This window comes from Syngnathus leptorhynchus, chromosome 2 (genome assembly GCF_054491065.1).
Source record: "Syngnathus leptorhynchus isolate UIUO chromosome 2, UIUO_Slep, whole genome shotgun sequence".
In the NCBI taxonomy this organism is placed as follows: domain Eukaryota; kingdom Metazoa; phylum Chordata; class Actinopteri; order Syngnathiformes; family Syngnathidae; genus Syngnathus; species Syngnathus leptorhynchus.
In genome coordinates, this window is record NC_141196.1 from 6665930 (window position 1) to 6686863 (window position 20934).

Here is a 20934-nt window from a genome sequence, read left to right on the forward strand (position 1 = left end):
ACACCGACAACTTAATGTGACTGTGAAAGACGAGCACGCGCTCGCTCGCGCACGCATTTCTGATCGAGGCCTTCAGGCTTTCACGTGGTAATCACCTATGGGAGCGTTCAACACGGAACGCCCACTGTGCCTGTGAATTAATCGAAAACCATGCCACGTGCAAACACGACGGAGGACCTGTAATAAACAAAAGAGGATTTGGGAGAAGAGATTCAGCCTGTCTGGTGATAAAGAAAGTAAATAAATGAACAGAAAAGGAATGAAATCATGAAAGCATTATGCTTAATGTAGTTTGGATTGATTTGAATCCCAATGTTTGTGACTTATGTAGTTTTGTTGAAATGAACCAAAGAATGTTTAAAAGCTCCATTTGCAAACTTGTCGACGTAGAGCAGGCTTGGTGCCTTATGAACCCGGATTTTAGGAAGGATTGTCCCTTAAACGCAGCTTTCATTTTCTTGGAAATTGTGGGCTCTTTTTTTGTCTGAATATTTAACCTTCTCCTCTGTCTGTTTTTCATAAATGACTTTTTAATAGACGGCAATACTTTGACTGACGAGTGTCCCAGTTTTATGGTAGTCGAGCTAGTATGTAGCTCGGTCTTTTCGTATGTGTTGCTAGGCAAAATTTCAGCTTTGAGCAGAATTTGCGGATGCTGAAAAGAAGATTCAGCCAGTTGTTTGAAGGCAGTTTAAAATTAGCCTCACATCTATAGTGCGTCATATATGGTGTTTCTTATTATATTAGCATCAAGCTAGCAGCCTTTTGTTATTGTATGGTTTGGTTGAATTTGTTGATGTTTAACTTTATTATGTTTAATTCTGTTTTGTGATAAGCGATGCTGCTACGTGTACTCAAGGAGCAGTTGTTTGAAGGTTTAGAATTATCATTAGATATGCTTATTTCCGTTAACCTGTCTCGGAGGTTTCAATGTTATCTTAGCGTAAAGCTAGTGGAGTTGATACAATATTGTTTGGTTGAAAATTTTGAAGTTCTCCATCCAATGTTTAATTCTCTTGGTAAATAAGGCTGGGCTGTCATGTGGGTTGAAGTTTCAGTGGATTGAAGGTTTTCCATTTTCTTTTTTCAATTATCTCTTCGCATCAGACTCTCAATATCAAACAAAGCATCGAATTTCTTATTGTCGTGTTTTACAGTGAACGTCACTTGGGATTAACAAGTAAGGACAATTTGCCTGTTATTTGAAGAACTGTACAGGCAAAAAAGAAAAGTCTCATTTGGATTCCCTCAGTGATGTGATATAACTCTTGCCAGCATGAGAACAGGTGCAAAGAAATAATTTAGGCAATGTGTTTTAGGACATTTCAATTTGCTTTAAGGACGTGGGAACGCTAAAACTATCAATACAACGGATTTAAACGGAGGGGTTCACTGTCCATCGAGGAGGAGGCATTTTACAAAATGACGGAGCACAACAATGTCAGTGGTGTTATCAATTTCTTGCTCAGAGAATGATGTTATTGCATCCTGTCGCATCGGCCACACGACTTGTTATGAAAGCAGTGGCATGTGCTTGGGCGTGTTTGATTTCTAGCTCGCTCTCCAGGCTTGGTAAAGGTTAGCCGAAGAAAAGAGGGAGGTGGGGGGGAGGGGGGGCCTTCCTGACCACGTTTCCCAAGGATGAGCATTTTGTCGGTGCGGGTTCATTCTGCTCGTACACCGTTGGCTTGGTTTGAAGGGACAGATGCTCGTCTACCCTGTCAGGGGTCCTCTTCCTCTGACAGCACTACCGACTCCCTCCTCTTATGTAACCCAACAAAGCGACCACAACCGCCCCCTCGCCACAGCGTCTGGCTTTATTGGCTTATTTCTCTTGGTTTCCAAGCCCACATCGCCACACAATTCTAGCACACCGAACTTAACTCGCATCATCATGAAATGTCACGTCGGCTCTATGGAGTTTAGAATGGTACAATTTTCTCGGTGCATGTTGATGACATCAAGATAAGGTTTTCAATATGTGAAAAAACTGAAGCACATATTGTTATCTCTATCTGCAAACATTTTGGTGGCTAGTTCCTTAAATAGGTAAGCGATCATAATGTTAAGATAAATATTTATGAAAAAAATAAAATAAATTTGGGCTATGAACAATAGACCAAAGGTCTACATATGACTTGGGTGACAGTAACAGTGTGGCGACTGTGAAATGAAAGCAGAGTCTAGATGGGGAGAGGGGAGAAAAGCCACCGCATTTCCTTATCTCTATCCAGGCTGCGTCTCTGCTCAGGGGCATCATTGAAATACTCAGCCTCCATTTTGCCCCTGTGCTGCTGCTTCTTCGCCTTCTCACCTCCTTGCTTCTACTGCTACGCAGCTTAAGATGCAGCGTAGGATGTAAAATAAATAAATAAATAAATAAATAAATAAATGAACGACGATGCGGCGGCTTCACACTACGTTGCCACATACTCATGCATGGCAGGAAGAAGCCGTTCCTTGAATCTCGTGCTCGACAAGCGCAGCCCTTCCCCCCACTTGAGCTCACACACATGCACGTTGTTTAATTAACGCTTCCGAGGCAGCTTCGGCTCTATTTCGTTTTAACCCCCCCCCCTCTCCTCCTCCCCTCAACTGTGATGTCATTCATGTAAATACACTCGGAAACAAAATGTAACGCATGTAACGCAAAGGTTTCATTCATAATGTCTGCTAGATGCATGACAGGCTTACAGGCGTGAGCATTGCGGAGGACACGTTCATCAAATCGGAATCCTCGCTGTATAAAATGGAGTCCATCGATACGAAAGCAAGCGATGGCATCTCCATCATCTCAACAGAACGAGACGCGAGGCGACAGTCAAGTGTTTCCGTTACCAAGCTTGTGATGAGACATTTTTTACATAACTGCATTCCAAAATGCACCATTTTCTTTCCGGGCTCTCTGACACTTGAATCAGCACAGAAGCCCGGGCGTATTTCAATCTATAAGCATTAGTCATCAAATGCAAAAACATGATCTACATGTGTGCACTCAAACTGGATCAGTCCTGTTCTGTCCTTCCCACACTGCTGCCTTCTGCAATCACAGTCATTGGAAAGGCTGAGGGGTGACAAAGTGAAAAGACTACCCTACATTGTAGGTGCTTTACTCGACAGTCCAGCTACATTTGTATGTGTGTGTGTGTGTGTGTGGGGGGGGGGGCTTAGCATTCGAGATGCGCAACAGTGATGGACAATAATGTTTGGAGTCTAAATTTGAAGAGGGTTTAAGAAATGGAATCATTCCCTAAGACAAGGCCGTAAGCATCCCACAATCTTAGCGAGTCTAGACTTAACAAATTGATATCACAATTATTCCTTACACCAAGAGAAAAAAAATATCCTCAATCTTTGATAGTCTGTCTGAGACGAGAGTTCCTGAACCAGAACAAGAAGCAGAACCATTCCCTACCAATCATAGTAGCAAATTTTATCCAGTGGAGATTTGAAAAGAGCTAAAGAACAACTATCAGAACCATTCCCTACAGCAAAACCCAAGGGAAAAGGCAATGGAAGCTCATCTAGATTTGAAGTGTGAACGAATCACATTCCATTTTCAGCTCGTCTAGATTTGAAAACAGTGAATGACAGAAGCAGACCCTCAATCATAGCTTGTTTAGCAGATTGAAGGGGAGTTAATGAATGGGTATCCAGACCATTCCCTAGACCAAAACCCAAGCTTACCTGTTCATACCACTCCCGATTGGTGCAGGTGCACTCAGGCCACCACCCTCCTTGTCCACTTGAGTTGTTGCCATTGACTTTGGGCCCCCCTTTGGATTGGCCCTTTGGATTGGGGCCTGCGGGCCCACCGCCAGACATCATCTTGCCCTTACTTCTTCCTAAGGTACCCCCTCCTCCTCCTCCTCCTCCGCCGCCACCTCCTCCGCCCATGTTGCCTCCTCCTCCAGAGGCCGGAGCGGGTAAGGTTTGGCCTCCTCCGTACCCGGGCGGGTATCCGTAGGGCTCGGCCTGCCAGTCTCCTCCATAGGCGGGGGCATCCATCCTGCGCAGGGCCGCCATGCGGGTCACCTCATAACATTCTGGGCACTTGCAGCAGTGGTGGTGTTTGTGCATGCTGGCTGGGCGGGCGCTGGGCTGATGTCACACGGCGCCGCGATGGGCTAAACGGAGCGCAGATGCCAGCGGAAAAGCGCACTAATCACAGGAATTTGAGAGATTTTTTTTCCCGCCCTCTTTCGTCAAATCCCGTTGCTCTCGGCTACTCGGATGCGAAGCGGGGTGGGGGGGTGGGGGTGGTTGATGGAGAGGAAGAAAGAAAAATACAAAATGGGCACGGCGTCTTTGTCCTCTTGACGTAGAAGATCAAATAGTGAAAATATTGTGTACGATCACAATCAGAGACCAGCCCCGATGAGATGAGAATCCTCTTGGTTCACAGTGATGCGCATATAAATTCATATATATGGATATATATATGGATATATATGTTTTGCTTATACATTATATATATTTACACACACAAATACATATAAAAATATTACTATAAACAGACCAGCACAAATACGGATATGTACAAGGATAATTAAATCTATATATAAATATCTATAAGCGTGTGTACAAATATATATAGCTATATAAACAATATGTATAAATAAACAGTGTCCTCCAATGGAAAAAATATCTTGCTCTTCGACCCTCCTTGTCTTCCGCTGCGGTCGAAATCTGCTCTTCTTTTTTCCCCCTGCGTTGAAAAGGGGTTAGTGCTGCTTCTTCTTCTTCTCCGAGGCTGCAGAGAGGAGCTGAGCTGTGATCGCCTCTCAGCCAGCTTGCCCTAGATGTGGATTATTCCGAGGATGTGAGCGGGCAAGGGAGGAGATTGTGACGAGAGAGAGCCAGGAGGGAGGGAGGGCGCTATGGGGGAGGTTCAACGACGTAGCAGCATCCCTCTCACCCTCAAAACAACCCAACCCCCCCCCACCCCCACGGGCTCAGCCAATCGGCTGCAAGTGCAGCCATCAGCGGCGGCAGCGGCGGCAGCAGCGGAGAGCCGTCCGCTAACTGCTCTTAAAGGGGCAAGTGCACCTTAGCGTCACTGCTAGGACTGAAACAGGCCCACGTGCGAACGCACATAGGATTGCAAAAATTATTTTCACTTGAACAATTTGCTGATATGTATTCTTGTCTGTCATAGCCTTCCAATCTACTACCAATAAATTCCTACAGTAGATTCTCAATATTACCAAGTTGAACTTCCCATGGAAATTGACTGGAATTTTTCCAGAAATGTATTGCAAATATTCCACCCTTTGGCAACCCTACGGTGTACACACGCACGCACACACACACACACACACGCACACACACACACACACACACACAAAATGAGTCAATTTCCTTGAACTGTCTTGTTAACCATCTGACACAGGAAAGATTAGTGTGCATGTGTGTCAGTCTAGAAGCCTCGTGCGATCCGCTAATTGCTAAAACTAAGCCGCGTATTTCAAACTCCAGTGACCCCAGTAGAGCCTCCCCCAAATTAGTTGCTTGTCACACCTCTGCGATTGTCCTGGTTTTGGCCACACCTTGGGCGTCAACTGTATGTTTAACCGTGTATTTTATCTTTAAACATCAAAATGTTGAAACAAATGGTATCATTTTGTCAAACAAAAAGATTATAATGTATGGATGGGCTAAGGTCAAAATGATCATAGATGAACTGTTAATTGAAAATGTTCAAACAACTGCTACTTTAGCACACGCGATGCAGCAACTCATACAAACAGAATCCAACAATGAGCACTGCAGTCTTGGACATTGGTGATTTCACCAATTTGCAGATTTGATTTTGCTTACCCACACAAACGTCCACATACATATGTATATAGAACACATATCACGCTCTTCTTGCTGATCTGCGGTAACAACTATGACTGCAACTTCGTAGCCGACCTTCTTTCCCGACATGTTGTGACAAAACGTGGTGCTCCACTAAAAGCATAAAATTACATTTGAACTTGCTTGTGTATTTAAAGACCCATCCAAATAACCCTCACAAAAAAGATTGAGTCACAAAATTACTCACTGCATCCAGGTCAATTTGAGCTTATACAGTATAAGAAGGGCATTTTGTGGAAACTACGACACGACACTGTGCGGTGGACCTGCGTCTCAATAAAACAAACAATAAACCAATTATGAAGTTTTTCTACACATGTACGACCGATACCACCGCAAGGCGGAAAAGCACTATTTTGTCTGAGTAGAGGTCTGAAACTCACATCAACATACTTCCTTGGCACAAAGACTTGATGCGTCATGATAGTGGCAAAATACTATTGGGGCCTAAATTAAACTCAGAAATTCACCTCAACATTGTCACTTAGCACCAAAGTTTCAGAAGATGGCACCTAATTAAAGCTTTTGTCAAAGTGAAGCTCCTCAACTCACTTCAACATAGGTACTTGTGCCTCAACTCACTTCAACACAGCTCCCTGGCACCAAGATAAACATGAAACTCCTCAACTCACTTTTTCAAGAATATGGCCCTAGTTCAATATTTTGAATGTGTTTTGTAATTCCTTTTGACTTAAAAATACTGTTACATTATTTGGGGGGGGGATTTATTCTCATATTAGATTCTTTAAACATATAAATTTGCAATCAAATCGTTTTGACTTTAAGGTGACTTTTTAAATTGGTCATCATTTTAGGGCTACATGTGGTCGACCTGTTTAATCGGTGGTGGATTACAACAAAGAGATTATGACTTTCATGCCTCATTAGACTTTCACATCATAATATTACCAACAGACTTGTACTTTTAAACTGAACAAAATGCATCCATTTTATGTTATGACTTTTTTTCCGCAAACAAAACAACTTTCTTCCCAAAAAAGTCCCGCTTTCCAGTCAAGCTTACTGCTATAAACCGACAGGATCTGCATTGCAGTCCATCCAGGAGGCACACAGCAAGCTGCACCACACGAGTTATGTTCTTGTCTAACCACAACCTACACAGCTTTACCGAAGAGCGAGAGTGGAACTAAAAATTAAGAGAGCCCAATCTCCTTTTAGATGCATGGATTTCTTTTTTTTTTTGACGGCAAGACACACGGCTTCAACGGAGCCAATCAGAGCGGTGCTGGGGCGTGGCTTGCAAAGCAGCTTGAGAGGAAGATGTGAGCAGATTGATCACGGCACGCATGATTGCAACACTGGCAACCTTGGCCTGGATCTGGAATGTTCTCTGCCCTTATGTATTTTCCGCTCAATGCTGTCAGATGAAGAAGCATAGTAATATACTACGTATGTATCCGCACGGTTATATAACGAAAGTGAGAGACAAATTCAAAATATGCCTCATCAACGACTAGCCAAAATTTGAGAGTAAAGGGCAGAGATTAGCGGCGCTATGATCAATTTGCCAATTTTGGTCAAAATGTCTGGATAATAAAGTAAACTACAATTCTCAAACAACTGATGTTTAACTTTCCTTCTCCTGTACAGTAATACCAAAATAAACGCATTTAAAATAAAAATTAAAATATCATGATATACATTGACTGAGAGGAAATCGAACAAAATTTTCACTGCACAGAAATTTTTTTCAAGTCTTTCCAATAGTATTTATTGTTAATTAACCTGATCCTTACATTATCCATAACTACTGTTTAAAATAATGGCCCGTAAACATCCCGCCTAATTTTTTCCAAGAAAAACAAAACGCTGAACCAAATGATGTAGTCAATTATTAATTATGTCATTTTAGAATTCCCGCTCACGCCTATAAGTTGGAGCAATTTGGAGTGTTCAATGACTCTACAATGCATTTTTCTAGGATGTGGGAGGAAACCGGAGTGCCTGAAGAAAACGCACGCAGGCACGGGAAGAACATGCAAACTCCACACAGGGAGGGGTGGAGATGGAATTGAACCCGCACCCTAACCAGTGCTCCACCTATTATTATTATTATTATTATTATTATTACTATTATTTTTATTATTCTTTTTAATATTATTATTATTATGTATGTCAGTACCAGCATTACTCAAGGGGCTTCTGTAACTGTTGACCACCTGCCTGGGACCAATTTTTTATTCCAAACCAAAGAGATGAGAACCACCGGTTTATGAATGGCAGCAATAAGACGATGTGCGAGCTAACTATAGCGAGTTACCGAGCAATCTTGGAGAATTGAAACCCAGCTAAAGTTTTAGTCCCAATACGATTTGACTGACTGGATGAATCCGAGTGAACAATGTGGGCGCATGACCAAGCTATGCTTTTTAAGATGAAAATCCTCTTGTGAGACTCAAAGCTGGTTTGTGAAACGTGCACAGCATTCACCTCACGTGCTTTTCTGTGCAATCTGCAAGCCTGCAGTCTCTTATTTTTTTTTTATGTGCACACAAACCTTGATGAACACCGTGCCCAATTAAACAGCTCGGATCGGGGGCGCGGGGGTGTGGGGGTGGGGGGCAAGCGCTCAGTGATTTATCTTGGCAAAATGAAAGCGGTGACCTCTGATCCAATGGAAAAAGACTTTGGCGTGTGATTTATGGCACGAGGTGGACGGAATTATCCGGCCGCTCTTCAACGGAGACATTTCTCCTCTTTCTCCACTCGTTGCCAGGCGGGCAAACGCCGCGCAATCCGCTCAGCATCAGCTTCTCTTGTTACGTAAACCCACCTGGATACCATGGAACACATGCACCTCGCGTTCACGCACGCACGCACGCACGGGTATCGTAATATAACCCAACCCCCGCCTCTCCCCCCCCCAACCAACGCAGACTGTTGCATTGAGTCATTGTGAAGCATTTCTATGACAAGCCATGTGACTTACTCCTTTGTCACCTGACCGGATGCAACACCTAATAAGGCAAGTCGGTAGTGAGGGTAGCTTAAAGGGGCAGCTCACCAGCTTCGAATAGGGTGAGGACTTGAGACTTGCAACTATAGAAAGCCACTTGAGTGTTCATTTTACATCCCTGATAACCATCTTAAGATGGAGGTACCAGTCGTCTACTCCAAACAAGACCATTTATCAAACTACCAGAACAACGGCTCACTGACCATTAAGTTTGGTGATGACAATATGTAGACTTTGCCCAACATGGAGCAATGGTGAGCTGAAGCCACTTTAATTGAAGGCCTAAGTCTAAACATCTGTGGCGTGTCCGCATAACAATAAAATTGAATACAACAGTGGAGAGGTACCTTGAATATCTTTTAATAGCGGCCAACATTGATTTGTGGAAGCCCCCCACAGCATGTGTGGGAAATATTGCAGCCCTCATCAGAAATATTCCCAAAAATAAATGAATGTTGGCAAATACTGCTATGATACAAGTCATGTGGAAATTTATAATCAGAGAAGCCGTTATGTATCGATGTCTATGCTGGCGGCCCAAGTTGTACAAAAAAATATATATATTGGCCAAACAACCAATGCGCTATTACTAAAGCCATGTTTTTAAATGGAAATGATTCACTTGAATCAGCATGATCCTTCACCATACACTGGCCAACAGCCAACATCCAACTCCACCAAGATTTCAATTGGGTTACTGGTCAAACTGCAAAATTCACCAGAAACCACGTCCCCGTCGCTACCCTAGTGAACACGCTAAAGTGAGCTGGGTTAAAAAAAAAAAAAAGATGCCCTGCATGTATAGGCTGAATGGCAATGACTAGAGGGGGCATCAGTGAAGCATGCTACTCAACAGAAGCGGCGAGGGGAGGGGAGGATAGTCGGAGTAAAAATAGAGAGAAGAAAATAGACGAGACGCAGGGAAAACAAAATGTGGCCGTCGGTGCATGAGAAGGCAGATGAACAAAGTCTGTTCTGCGCATTCACCTTGCATGGTCTGCAACCACTGATGAAATGTGGAGGGTTCTAGAGAGGTGGAGGTTCCAACTAAGAACCTGATGAAGTGCGGCCCATGGAAGGGTAGAGATGGAAGGGTAGAAGCACACAGTTTTTTTTTGTTGGGTTTTTTTCAAAAAAGAGGTAGGGAAGTGAAAGGAGCAGAGCCAGATCGAGAGACAGAGGAGTCAGTAGGGATGCAGGCGGGGGAGGAATGTGGTTTCTATGGTAACGCCGGCTATCCGTTCCTGCGCTCTCCCTCTCTCTCTCTCTCTCTGTCTTTCCGGCCTCCTCCACACCATCCCTCCCTCCGTTCACTCCCTCCTTCGTGCAATAGAGGGAGTCTCACTCACACTCACACACACACACACACACACACACACACACACACACACACACACACACACACACACACACACACACACGCACACATGAATCCAGTGCCTCACTATCAAGCGCAAGCATCTAGGAATGTGAGCATGTACAATGTGCGATGAGTCAATGTGTGGCATTGCCGCTTAACGCCATTAAATAGTTCCCCTTGGGAAAAAAAATAGGTCTCCATCATCATCATCATCATCATGATGTGTTTTGGTGCAATATGACAACAAAATTCACAAATGCCGTCGGAATCTAAATAGTTGGGCCGCGGCTTTTTTGACACACTAAAGATACATTTGTAGGTTTTAATTTACACAATCAGGATTTTGGAGTCGACCACTGAATGCTCACGGCAAATTCAGCTGATTTAGGGTGGTAGGCGGGGACACCCTGGACCGGTCGCCAGCCAATCACAAGGCACACATAAACAAACGTTTGCACTCAAAATAAGACTCACAAACTATTTGGAGTGCTCAATCAACCTACCGTGCAGCGGCTTTGGCATGTGGAAGGAAATCAGACTCGATGGAGAAAACCCACTCGGGCACAGGAAGAATATGCAAACTCCACAAAGGAAGGCCTGAGCCGGACTCGAACCCACAACTTTTGCACTGTGAGGCGATGTGCTAATCAGTGTGACTCAATCCCACCTCTAAATTTATAAAATATTAACATTTGAAAATGAATGGTTTGAAAATAGTTTCAGTAACTTGAGATAGGCTAATAATTATTCATCAATGAATTCATAATGAAGAAAATAATTTGGTTTTTGTTTCGATTCTAAAACGGCATTCATAAGACGTTCATAAAAATATATATATATATATATATACACATATAATGAAAGTGCATGGAGTTCCCTGTACTTTTAGTTTTGAGCAAAGTTTTGAACTGGACTCGGCATGCTTCAAAATGCCAACTTAATATCAAAGCAGATGATCAGCCCAGTGTATTCCAACTTTAATATTTTACTCACTTTAAACATTTAATTAATTCTTCAAGCACCACAAGAAAGTGTGCAATCATCATCAATTACAATTACTTACCTTTGGCACTTCCACATGCGAACGAGTCACCAGGCCACATACTCGCTCCACCTTGCGATCACTTCCTCGGCACGTTACTCGGACGCGGGAAACGCCTTCAGCCTCGTGCTCTTGGTTCTGCTCATCTGCTTCTCCTGATTTCTTAAAGAAGACAAATAAAATGTGATTGGATGTGACTTAAAAAAATAAAATTGAAGAATTTGAAGAAGAAAAAGATCGCACAATAGAAAAATAGCAGGTGATTATGGAGGCTGGAGTAACTATCCCAAAAAAATGAAACACTGGATGAAGAGAAGAAAAAAAAAAAAGAATATGTAATCCATCACGCTATTTGCATCCTACACTTCTTGGGTTCATTAACAAAATGAACCACAACGCACCTTAAAATAGAGCCGAGGGCAGTGTTTAGGAAAAAAGCCAAGTGGCCACAGGTTGTTCATGAGAGTTGAGGTGCCTTATGGGAGTGGAAAAGACAATTCAAGACGGAACCCCAAGTGAGTCACAATGCACAGACGTCTACAATCTCCAACAAGAAGAATTCTATCTTTGCTTTGAGGGAGAAAAAAAAATGCTTGAAACTGAGGGGATGTCAATATAACTATAAAAAGAAATTTGGGATTGATTGAATTGTTGAAATGTGCAACTATGATGAATCTAAGGTCGATTTTAAGGACGATATGGAAATGAAGCAAAACTTGGGCAATGGTTGAAAGGTTTGAAAAAGTAAACTTATGTTCCTGAATGCAGAGAAGGTTTTGGTGCTGAAATGTTTGAAAAGATGAGGTAAAATTCTCAATTGTTAATTCTGAAATAGGCATCACAGCGATGCACTCGGGGGTTTTGGGGACTAGAAGTCAGCTAGGATGGGCTCCAGCGCACCCGCAATCTTTGTCGGGATAAGCGACAAATGGATGAATTTCGAATTGGGACATTTTGAACTCTGCAGATTATTGATTGGGTGAAAGAGACATCAAGCATTCAGACAACAAGCAAAATTCTAATGCGTTACAGTTTGAGTGAATTGAAGCAAGGTTTCAATGCATTGAAGTTTGAGTAAATTTTTGCAATACTGTTTTTGCGTATTTGCACCCAAAATTCAGTGGGCAACCTGATTTGATATGAAAAACATTTATACAAGTAGTTATTTGTCACCATCTTGTGGCATTAATGGGTAATTACAACACTGTATTCACGCTTAAATATTAAATAACTAGTGGGTAGGGAGTGGCCAAGTAATCTCTTTTAAAATAGAATTAGAAGCAAACGGGTGGATTTTTTTTCTTACACATTTGGACATAAAATAACAACAACAAAATTGCTGATTTGTTCCACTTTAGTTGTATTTCAAACCATTCAAAATTCATGAGTATATATTATATAATTTACATTTCTAGTGTAAGCATGAGGGAACTAAAAAATACGCTATTTTATCAGTTATATATTTTTTATTGATCGTCCGACTTAATCAGTTATTGTAATTTTATTCAGCTAAATATTGGGAATGGCACCATTCAGCCATTCTTTGTTAAATCTGATCAAATGTATTATTGTGTTGTTTTGTCGCAGCACAATCACAATGAAAGCAGTCTATTCTATCATCTATTATTCTATTCTATTATTAATATTACAGTCAGAATAATGAAATGCTCTTCCACTAGATGTCAGGAGGCACAATGAGCCTGTTGTCATTCACAAAACCCAATCATCTCTTTCTACTCGCTTTAAGCTCCCCTTGCAACCCGCCTGGCGGCTCTGCCTGGGAATTTGAGGCAGGAAAAGGCCTTATGTTGTATTTGAAAGCATTTGCCTCTCTTTGTGACACACCAAGGAATGTGCAGACTCATTTGATTTTCATCTCCCATCCTCCACCCAGGTGACAACACGGACGGAATAATGATGAGCTCCTTCGCTGGGTGCCCTTTAAGCATCTCTCTCTCTCTCTCTCTCTCTTTTAGTTTGTGCGCTTGACGTGGTTCCAATCTTAAGCGGATGACTGACGCGGAAGAAATAGGCCGCACACGCCGCCGCTGATTGGCTACGGCAGGGCTGAATGATTTAAATCTAATTAATAAATCTAAAAAATATCACAAGGCAAAGCACAACAACAATTCTTCATGTATTTCCTGGCTACTAAGATGTCACACATAGCATATATGATGGGTAAGGGCATTATTTCTGTCTAAATGAAGCTTCGCAATTGATTTCAAAAGAGAAAAATGGCAGGTCTTTGACAACAAATATCATGGGAGGGATTCCGAAAATATTAGCAAACGACAAAGCGCAAATAGGCGGCTTTAAGTGACATTCTTATTTGGTGACGTGTGTCAAGATTTCTTCAACGTAAAACACTGGACAGTAAATGTGACTCCAAATAGCGACAGTCGTATGGATGGATTCTGCCCGGTGTCTGAGCAACATGCAGTCAGTCTCCCTCTTCAAATACACAACTCTTTGCAAGCTAAAAATACACAAAGAGTCGTAATGAAAGGACTGGCTGACTTTGTGGCGCCGACCGAGCAAATGGCCTTTTGACCCAGCCCGACTCCTCCTTCCTGTCCCACTCGGCTCGACTCGTAGGAGTGAGCGAGAGGCGCAGGTAGCGCACGGGCCACGTGTGGCGGCAAAAGCAAACAATTAAGTGCGTTTCACTCCCAACTGCAAAAACTGCCACCAAATGTACCTCCAACGCTTCCTGCTCGCCATCTTCCTCTTCCTTCAGTACACTTTGATGCACATTCAGCTGCAAGGTCACCTCGTAACACTCTTGAATATCTATGAGATGAGAGGAAAAAGCATCTTTTATGTCTATCTATAAATCATATGGCAACATGACACACTTTTGTCAAAAGATGTGAAAGAGTTGATGTCTCAAGAGAGACATGGGGTTTGTCTTTCGGTACTTTCAGAGGTTTGTAGTTGATTTGGTCAGACATTGTAGTTTTGGGAAAAAACGGCTCGATTAGCAGGTGGCAGGCCTTCAAAGTGAATGTGTTCGGAGAGTTGTGTTGATGTCACACATGGGAGCCGTTACGATGTAGACATAAGGTCAGCGGGAGAATAAGTCATCTTTTTACAAAAGTTCAACTGGGCGCTTCGACAATGCCTTTTCTGCAACAACAAAGACCTGCTAGCTTTTACCGTATTGGCCAGAATATAAAACGATCCTGATTCTATTCTATCCGATGACGACCCTCTTTTTTTTCAAGACTCAAGTTTGAAAAAATACTTTTTGAACACTAAATTTAATTTTTAGACAGAAAATAATTACATTACATCTGAAATCAAATGATTATAACAATAGAGAGAAAAAGCATGTTATTTTGCCTCATTCAAATCATGCAAAAACGGTCTATCATATCTCAATATCTGAACATTTAAATATGTAAACTTAAGTGCAATCACATTTGTAAATGAATGGCTTTTGGTTTTTGAAATGTAAATGAACCAGTCTACTGATAAAAACAACAAAATTGCAATAACTGCATTAACCATCAAAGTGAAGTCTAACTGTAACTGTATTCTTGAAACAAATCTGAATCAGGAAAAATATTGCAATAAAATAATGTAAACTGCTGTGTACATACTGCAAGTGTACATACTGCAATTGTGTGAGCACTTCCTGGCATAAAAAAAATAATAAAAAAAATAAAATATATATATCTATATATATATATATATATATATATATATATATATATATGTGTATATATATATATATATATATATATATATATGTGTATATATATATATATATATATATATATGTGTATATATATGTGTATATATATATATATATATATATGTGTATATATATATATATATATATATATATATATATATATATATATATATATATATATATGTGTGTGTGTGTGTGTGTGTGTGTGTGTGTGTGTGTGTGTGTGTGTGTGTGTGTGTGTGTGTGTGTGTGTGTGCGTGTGTGTGTGTGTGTGTGGAGTATATACACACACCAGGTTGCCCATTTCAGCAAGTCATGTGTTAACAGTGCTTGAAATGAAATTCTGTTGAATGGTAACAACTCGTCAAAATATACAAAACATACAAATAAATAAAAAATCAAAAGTGTCTTGTCAAAGTCCAAAAGTTTGGATTCCCAGAGCATTACAAGTATCTACTGTACTGTGTATTTCTGTAGTTCTATTGCTCGCCGATGTCCCGACATGAGGTTGCACGTTCACACGTGTACAGACTTTCCCAAATACGTAAATTGGAAGCATTCCAACCCAAACAGACCACATGCATTCCTTCCCATGGAGAAAACCTAACATTGTGGCAGCGAGAAGATCTGTTGATGTTTGGGCAATGACTGATGAAAAATTGTGGAAGGAAGCAAGGGGGGGTTATCCTTTCGTTACATGCAGGGTTAGCGTGTTTGTATAAACCGGGCCTCCTCTCGTTGTCATGTGTTCATTCAATTGGAAGGAACATCCAACTGCTTTTTTTTTTATTGGGCGGGGGAGCTGGGGCATCAAAAAAAGAAGAATGTGACCCTGTCCTAAAGTAACACATTCAATGGAAAACTAGGTCACAATTACAAACCAGGCCAAACCATTAATCCCACCGATCCCCCTAAAATATATATATATTCTCTGGCAAATTTGGGGTCCTGAGTAATTTAACATGGAGATCCCCCACCCAAACAAAGCGTCATTCCTTCCTAGAACATAAGTTTGAATGCACAGTTGAGGCAGCTTTTGTTCCTGACAGTGCAACCATGAAACAAATGGACAAACGATGCCTGCCAGACATAGTTATTTAACTACAGTAAATAAATTAAAGTGAAAAATAAAAAATATATTACATTACAATGCATTTTTTAAAGACAGACAAAAATGAATAGGTCGATAAAATTAAGTAAAATGCATTTAAAAATAATTCTGGTGATGCATCGTAGAACAATAAAATGTAATGATGAAAAGGTTTAATCTTAAAAATTTTAGACAAAATAAACAAAAATGAAATATGGTCAAAGAAAGATGAGTCCTGCAGCAAATTGGAAAAGGAAGCAGGTGACACCTATAAATCTTTGAATCATTATAATAATAGGTCAAGGTTTACCAAAAACCTTTTAGTCAGTCGCAGTTCGAATTATTCCACAGGCCTATATAACTATGTCTATAAACTAAATAAAAATAACTATCACGTATTTCGGCAGCTTAACATCAAGAAATTGGTAATGGAATCGCAAATATGCAATGAACTACAATAAAATAGTCATGGAAAAAAAGAAAAATAACAACAGCACCAGCAGAGTGCCGCCTCACGTGGCCTCGAGCACGTGAAGGCAAGGAGCAGAGGAGAAGACCAAGGCGAGTGAGTCATGACTATGCTTTGCTTTGTGATGCAAACCACATGTTCAATAAAAAGAATGAGCTTGCTGAAGACCAGCAAGTCAGGCAAAGACGCCACCGCTAGGTCTTCACAAAGACCCAGATGACCCAAACAGGCCAGAACTGAAACTCTGGCAGTGATTGGCAGAGCTGCCGAGAGCAGGTTCATTTTTTTTTTTTTTTTTTTTATTCGATTTTTCTGTCTGCTGTCTAATGGCACATTCTTTGTCAAGAATGTTTGGAATCCTCGATGAGAACCCAAATCCTTGCTGCATCGTAATGACCACATTCTATCCTATTCGGTTTTCAAGTCCACCTAATGAAAATATGTACCTCATACGTGCCAAATGAAATGCCAGACAGAAAGTTGAAGTTTAAAATACAAAAATATTGTTTTCACTTTTAAATGCGAGTTAAGGATGTTCACACTCACTGAATGCTTCAGCGGCCACAACTCAATGAGAGAAACACTGCAGGAAACCTAGAAGTCATTGCATCAATGTGCTTTTAGAACTAAAGAAACGCAGAGTGCCGCGGCAACAAAAATATCACATTGACCATCACGGATCTGGTATAGTTAAGTATCTGAATAAGAATAAAAAAATAGTACAAGCCAGAAGTGGCATAAAATAATTCAACTACAGAGCACAATAAAGACATTCTTGTCAAAGCAGTTGGACGCCTTTGTTTCAACTCACCCGCCACTAACGACTACTGACCACGTGTGACGCATGATTTTAAATCATGTTAGAGTTTGGACAGACAGAGCCCATGGTAATGACAAGGAATGTTGTGAAGAGGTGAGTCAATCGCAGCGGAGCCTGATGCGGACGAAATGTTACTCGACTAAGGAGCAACCAATCAAGAAAAAATTGATTACTTTTGTATACACACACACACACACACACACACACACACACACACACATTCACTGGGGAAAAAAACTGCTGTAGCTGATTTGTATAGCCTCTTAGGACTGTGATGGGTTTTTTTTTCCCCCTTCTTACCAAGAAGCGCTTGGAAGAGCTGGCTGCCCAGGATAGCGGACACTTTGCCCACACTGGTCTTGAGGGCCTGCTCGTCTGGACTCGTCAAGCTGGCCTGGTAGCGTCTGAGCAGACCTGCTGCTCGCTCAGTGTCTACATCGACAAAAGAAAAAAGAAAAAAAGTGCTCAGGACAGACGTTTTTCCCCAAAGACCATCTTCATCTTCTTCTCACTCACTAAATGTTGCATTCTGTTGCATTGCATTATATTAGGTTTCATGAATTGCGACATTTGTACACATCATTTGGACAAATGTCGAAATTGACTTTTTACACCAGCTCAATTTGAAATATCAAAACTATCCATTTTAAAGATCAATCTAAAACTATGTTCAATTGCGCTGACTATTTAAATCTTCAATTCGACAAAGAGATGATGACGACCCTGGGAAAACTACACATTTAGGTTTGTTTTGAGATTGAATTCTATGTAGATAATTGAAATTCAAACATTTCATTTAAAACAACAACTTTGTTATGGAAAACCAAGTTACTGTGTAAGGCCTTTCATTTCACATACTGATGACCCTGTATGCTCCTTAAACATCCATCCATCCATCTATTCATCCATTATCTGTACGGCTTGTTAAAAAAAATGAAAGCAAAGATTACTATTGTCTTCTCAATTCAACAAAGTTATTTTTTACAGCAATCTTCTCCCTTTTTCTCAAAACTGATTTTGGCTTTGAATCTCAGTCATTGGGCTCCTTGACCACAAATGATCAGTACCTGTCGGGAAAATAAATAGCGGTCTACCCCAAACCACGTGCTGAACAGCTACAAGAAGTTAAAAGAAGCAAAAAGAAGTTTGTAAGAACCCTGATTACACTTGATTACCTGTCTTGTGTGCCGACCCTGTGAGTTCGACTCCCACATATGATGGTGTGAAAGTGTGTTTGAGTGACAAAAAAAAAAAAAAAACTCAGCTGGGAAGTCAATCCCCGGATTCCGCTTTTCACCTTCAGCAGACATATTTGCACAAAGCACAAGTGAACGCACTACCACTATGCAAGTACAGTCAAACCTCGGTTTTCGACCACAATCCGTTCCAGAAGGCGGTTGGATGTAGCGACGGATTACTGTATACGTTTTTAAACTTGGGAGAGACATTAACAACAAACTTTGTTAGAACGTCATTAAAGATATCATTTAATGTAATACGTAAAGACAAATATAAAACCCCGTGCCCTAAAAAAAAACACATTACAGTTCACATTTGCCTTAAGCAATATGAAGGAGGCTGTGACCGCCCGCCCGCCATTGGCAGATTCCGCACTTATCTCTCCTCCATTGAGTACACCTGAACTCATCACTATCCTGTCCGTAAACATCTACAGTTTGGACGAGAAGAGCAACAGGAAACAAGTTGTTGACACGTCATTAAAGTTCTCAAGCTCCACTCACCGTATTTGTGCACCATGCCGTCTCCAACTTCAATGGTGAGTTTTTGTTATTGGGTTTTTTTTTTCCCCTATTACTTTTCTTTTAGGAGGCGAAAGGGAGTCAGTAACGTTCGCTAGTTGAGGAAACAAGCTCCAAAAAAGAGCTCTATCTTCTATCCTCTTCCCGCCCGCATGAAAAAGAAAAAAACTCCCTAGCTGGTACGGAGGTTCCCTTCACAACATGTGAAAAGGGAATTGTGCTAATGTCAACTTTTTGCTGATGTCCAGAGAGAGCGCCTAGGAGTTGTGCGATAGTGCTCCTCCTCCCGTCTTCCTCCCCTTCATGCCGCCTCCGTGGAAAGCGGATTCCCATCGAGCTTCTACCGCCGCAGCCCTTGAAAGAGGGTAGAGCCCCACAGACACGCCGTCGTCAGAAGGCCACAAAAAGGATTTCTCTTGACGTTATTGGCCCCAACCTCCCTGCCGCCGCCATCCCCCTCAATGCTGGAGTTGGACTGTACTTTAGCGCCCTCTGGCGTATTTGCAATTGAACACACGTATTTTCTTCATTCGTGGTCAAGTTGATATGAGCAATGTTAACACAGTTCTGGGTCACATGATACTTTATGAGCCCAAATTCTATTGCGGTGCTTCCATAGTATGGGTATCAGTGTTATACGTAGCCTTTCCTGTCGGGATGGCCTCGCCATCCTTCTTCCAGGTGACGTCTTGGCTGCCTTTGCCGCTATCTAATTGGAGGCTTTGACCCACGCTGCAGGAGCACGCTGCTTCATGCGGCTGAAAAAAAAAAAAGCACAGGGGGCAAGCCAGAGGATTCGTCCCAGTCCGACACAATACAGCCTCCACAAATCCCCCCAAGTTGCGTTCAAAAGTCGAGCGGCCCAGGAAGTCGGGTCGCTTTGCCCAAACACATTTTTGTCTCTCCCCCAACCCAAATTTTGCAGCACAAAGTTGAGTCAAACTTCGTGGGTTGCTCGGATTTTTGAACAAGCAAGCCAGCGGCCGCTTGAACTTTGCAATGTTGACAGCGCATCTCCAAAGACAACTTGCTGCACTTTTACCTGGCTTAATGGCGAGAGGTGCAGCAGCACCAGTGCAACGCGCATCGAGAAGATCCGCATCTCCGAGGCTCTCCAAAGCGCGCAGTCCACCAAGGAAAAGTTGTCTCTTGAGCGATGGATGATGCCACGATACGAACGCAGCGAGCAGCTGGTGGCGGTGAGTGCCGTGAACGCGAAAGTGACGGCCGTAGTAGCCTTTGCTTTCATTTCGGACTTTGGACATGCTTGGTTTAACGCAAACAAGTTGTTGTTTAAATGATAGGTTTATATTTTTGGTGGCACATTTTTACATGCATGTGAATTTTTGTGCATTTTTTCTCCTGTCATTTTCATATCTGCTGAAAGTCCTGAAAGTGTTAAGTCACCTAAATGCTGAACAGAGGCTGAGATGTACCGAAGGCAAATTCTTTGTTTGGCATGCTCAAACACGGTGAATAAAAATTCTTGAGTCTTGTTGATCAAAATGTCTTTCAGAGCTTTGTTGTATTCATTTGATGTTTGTGATTGAGGAAAAGAAATGAGGCCTGGTGGCAGACACATTTTTCTCTACTGTCCAGCTGATGTGTTCTTGTGATAAACCGTGATGCAACCTAAGACTAAGTTGTTGAGTCGTTTTCATTCATTCGAGCACCACCTGACCAAATCCAAGCGCTTTCGAAAAATACAAAGAACACTTTGCAGAAATTTGGATGTTCATCAGAAATGATGTATGGAAGAAAAAACAAAGTCCCCACATTCACAGTGTCTCGAGGGCTTAAATGAATCAATTAATAGGTACAATTAATTTCCTTCCTTGGGCAGAAATGTGATTT

The 20934-nt window shown here is 41.7% G+C and overlaps 1 protein-coding gene and 1 long non-coding RNA gene across 8 annotated transcripts in view; one reads left to right on the forward strand and one right to left on the reverse strand.

The window, feature by feature from the left end:
- dlg3 (discs, large homolog 3 (Drosophila)) overlaps positions 1 to 19539 on the reverse strand; it is a 61192-nt gene extending 41653 nt beyond the window's left edge. For 2 of the 7 annotated variants that reach the window (XM_085905988.1, XM_085905986.1), the window contains exons 1-4: positions 19063 to 19529; positions 17621 to 17752; positions 13943 to 14034; positions 11263 to 11403 (exon numbers count right to left, since the gene is read on the reverse strand). In XM_085905988.1, coding sequence (XP_085762114.1) covers positions 11263 to 11403; positions 13943 to 14034; positions 17621 to 17752; positions 19063 to 19078 — 381 coding nt within the window. In that variant the 5' untranslated portion in view covers positions 19079 to 19529. Of the gene's footprint in view, positions 1 to 11262; positions 11404 to 13942; positions 14035 to 17620; positions 17753 to 19062 lie in introns of all 7 variants that reach the window. The other 5 variants (XM_085905981.1, XM_085905984.1, XM_085905982.1 and 2 more) reach the window with 5 other exon arrangements.
- Positions 18701 to 19755, forward strand: LOC147060479 (uncharacterized). Its single transcript, XR_015065515.1, has 3 exons — positions 18701 to 19097; positions 19148 to 19259; positions 19329 to 19755. It is a non-coding gene; the product is annotated as an uncharacterized LOC147060479 (long non-coding RNA).
- Positions 19756 to 20934: the final 1179 nt, after the last annotated feature.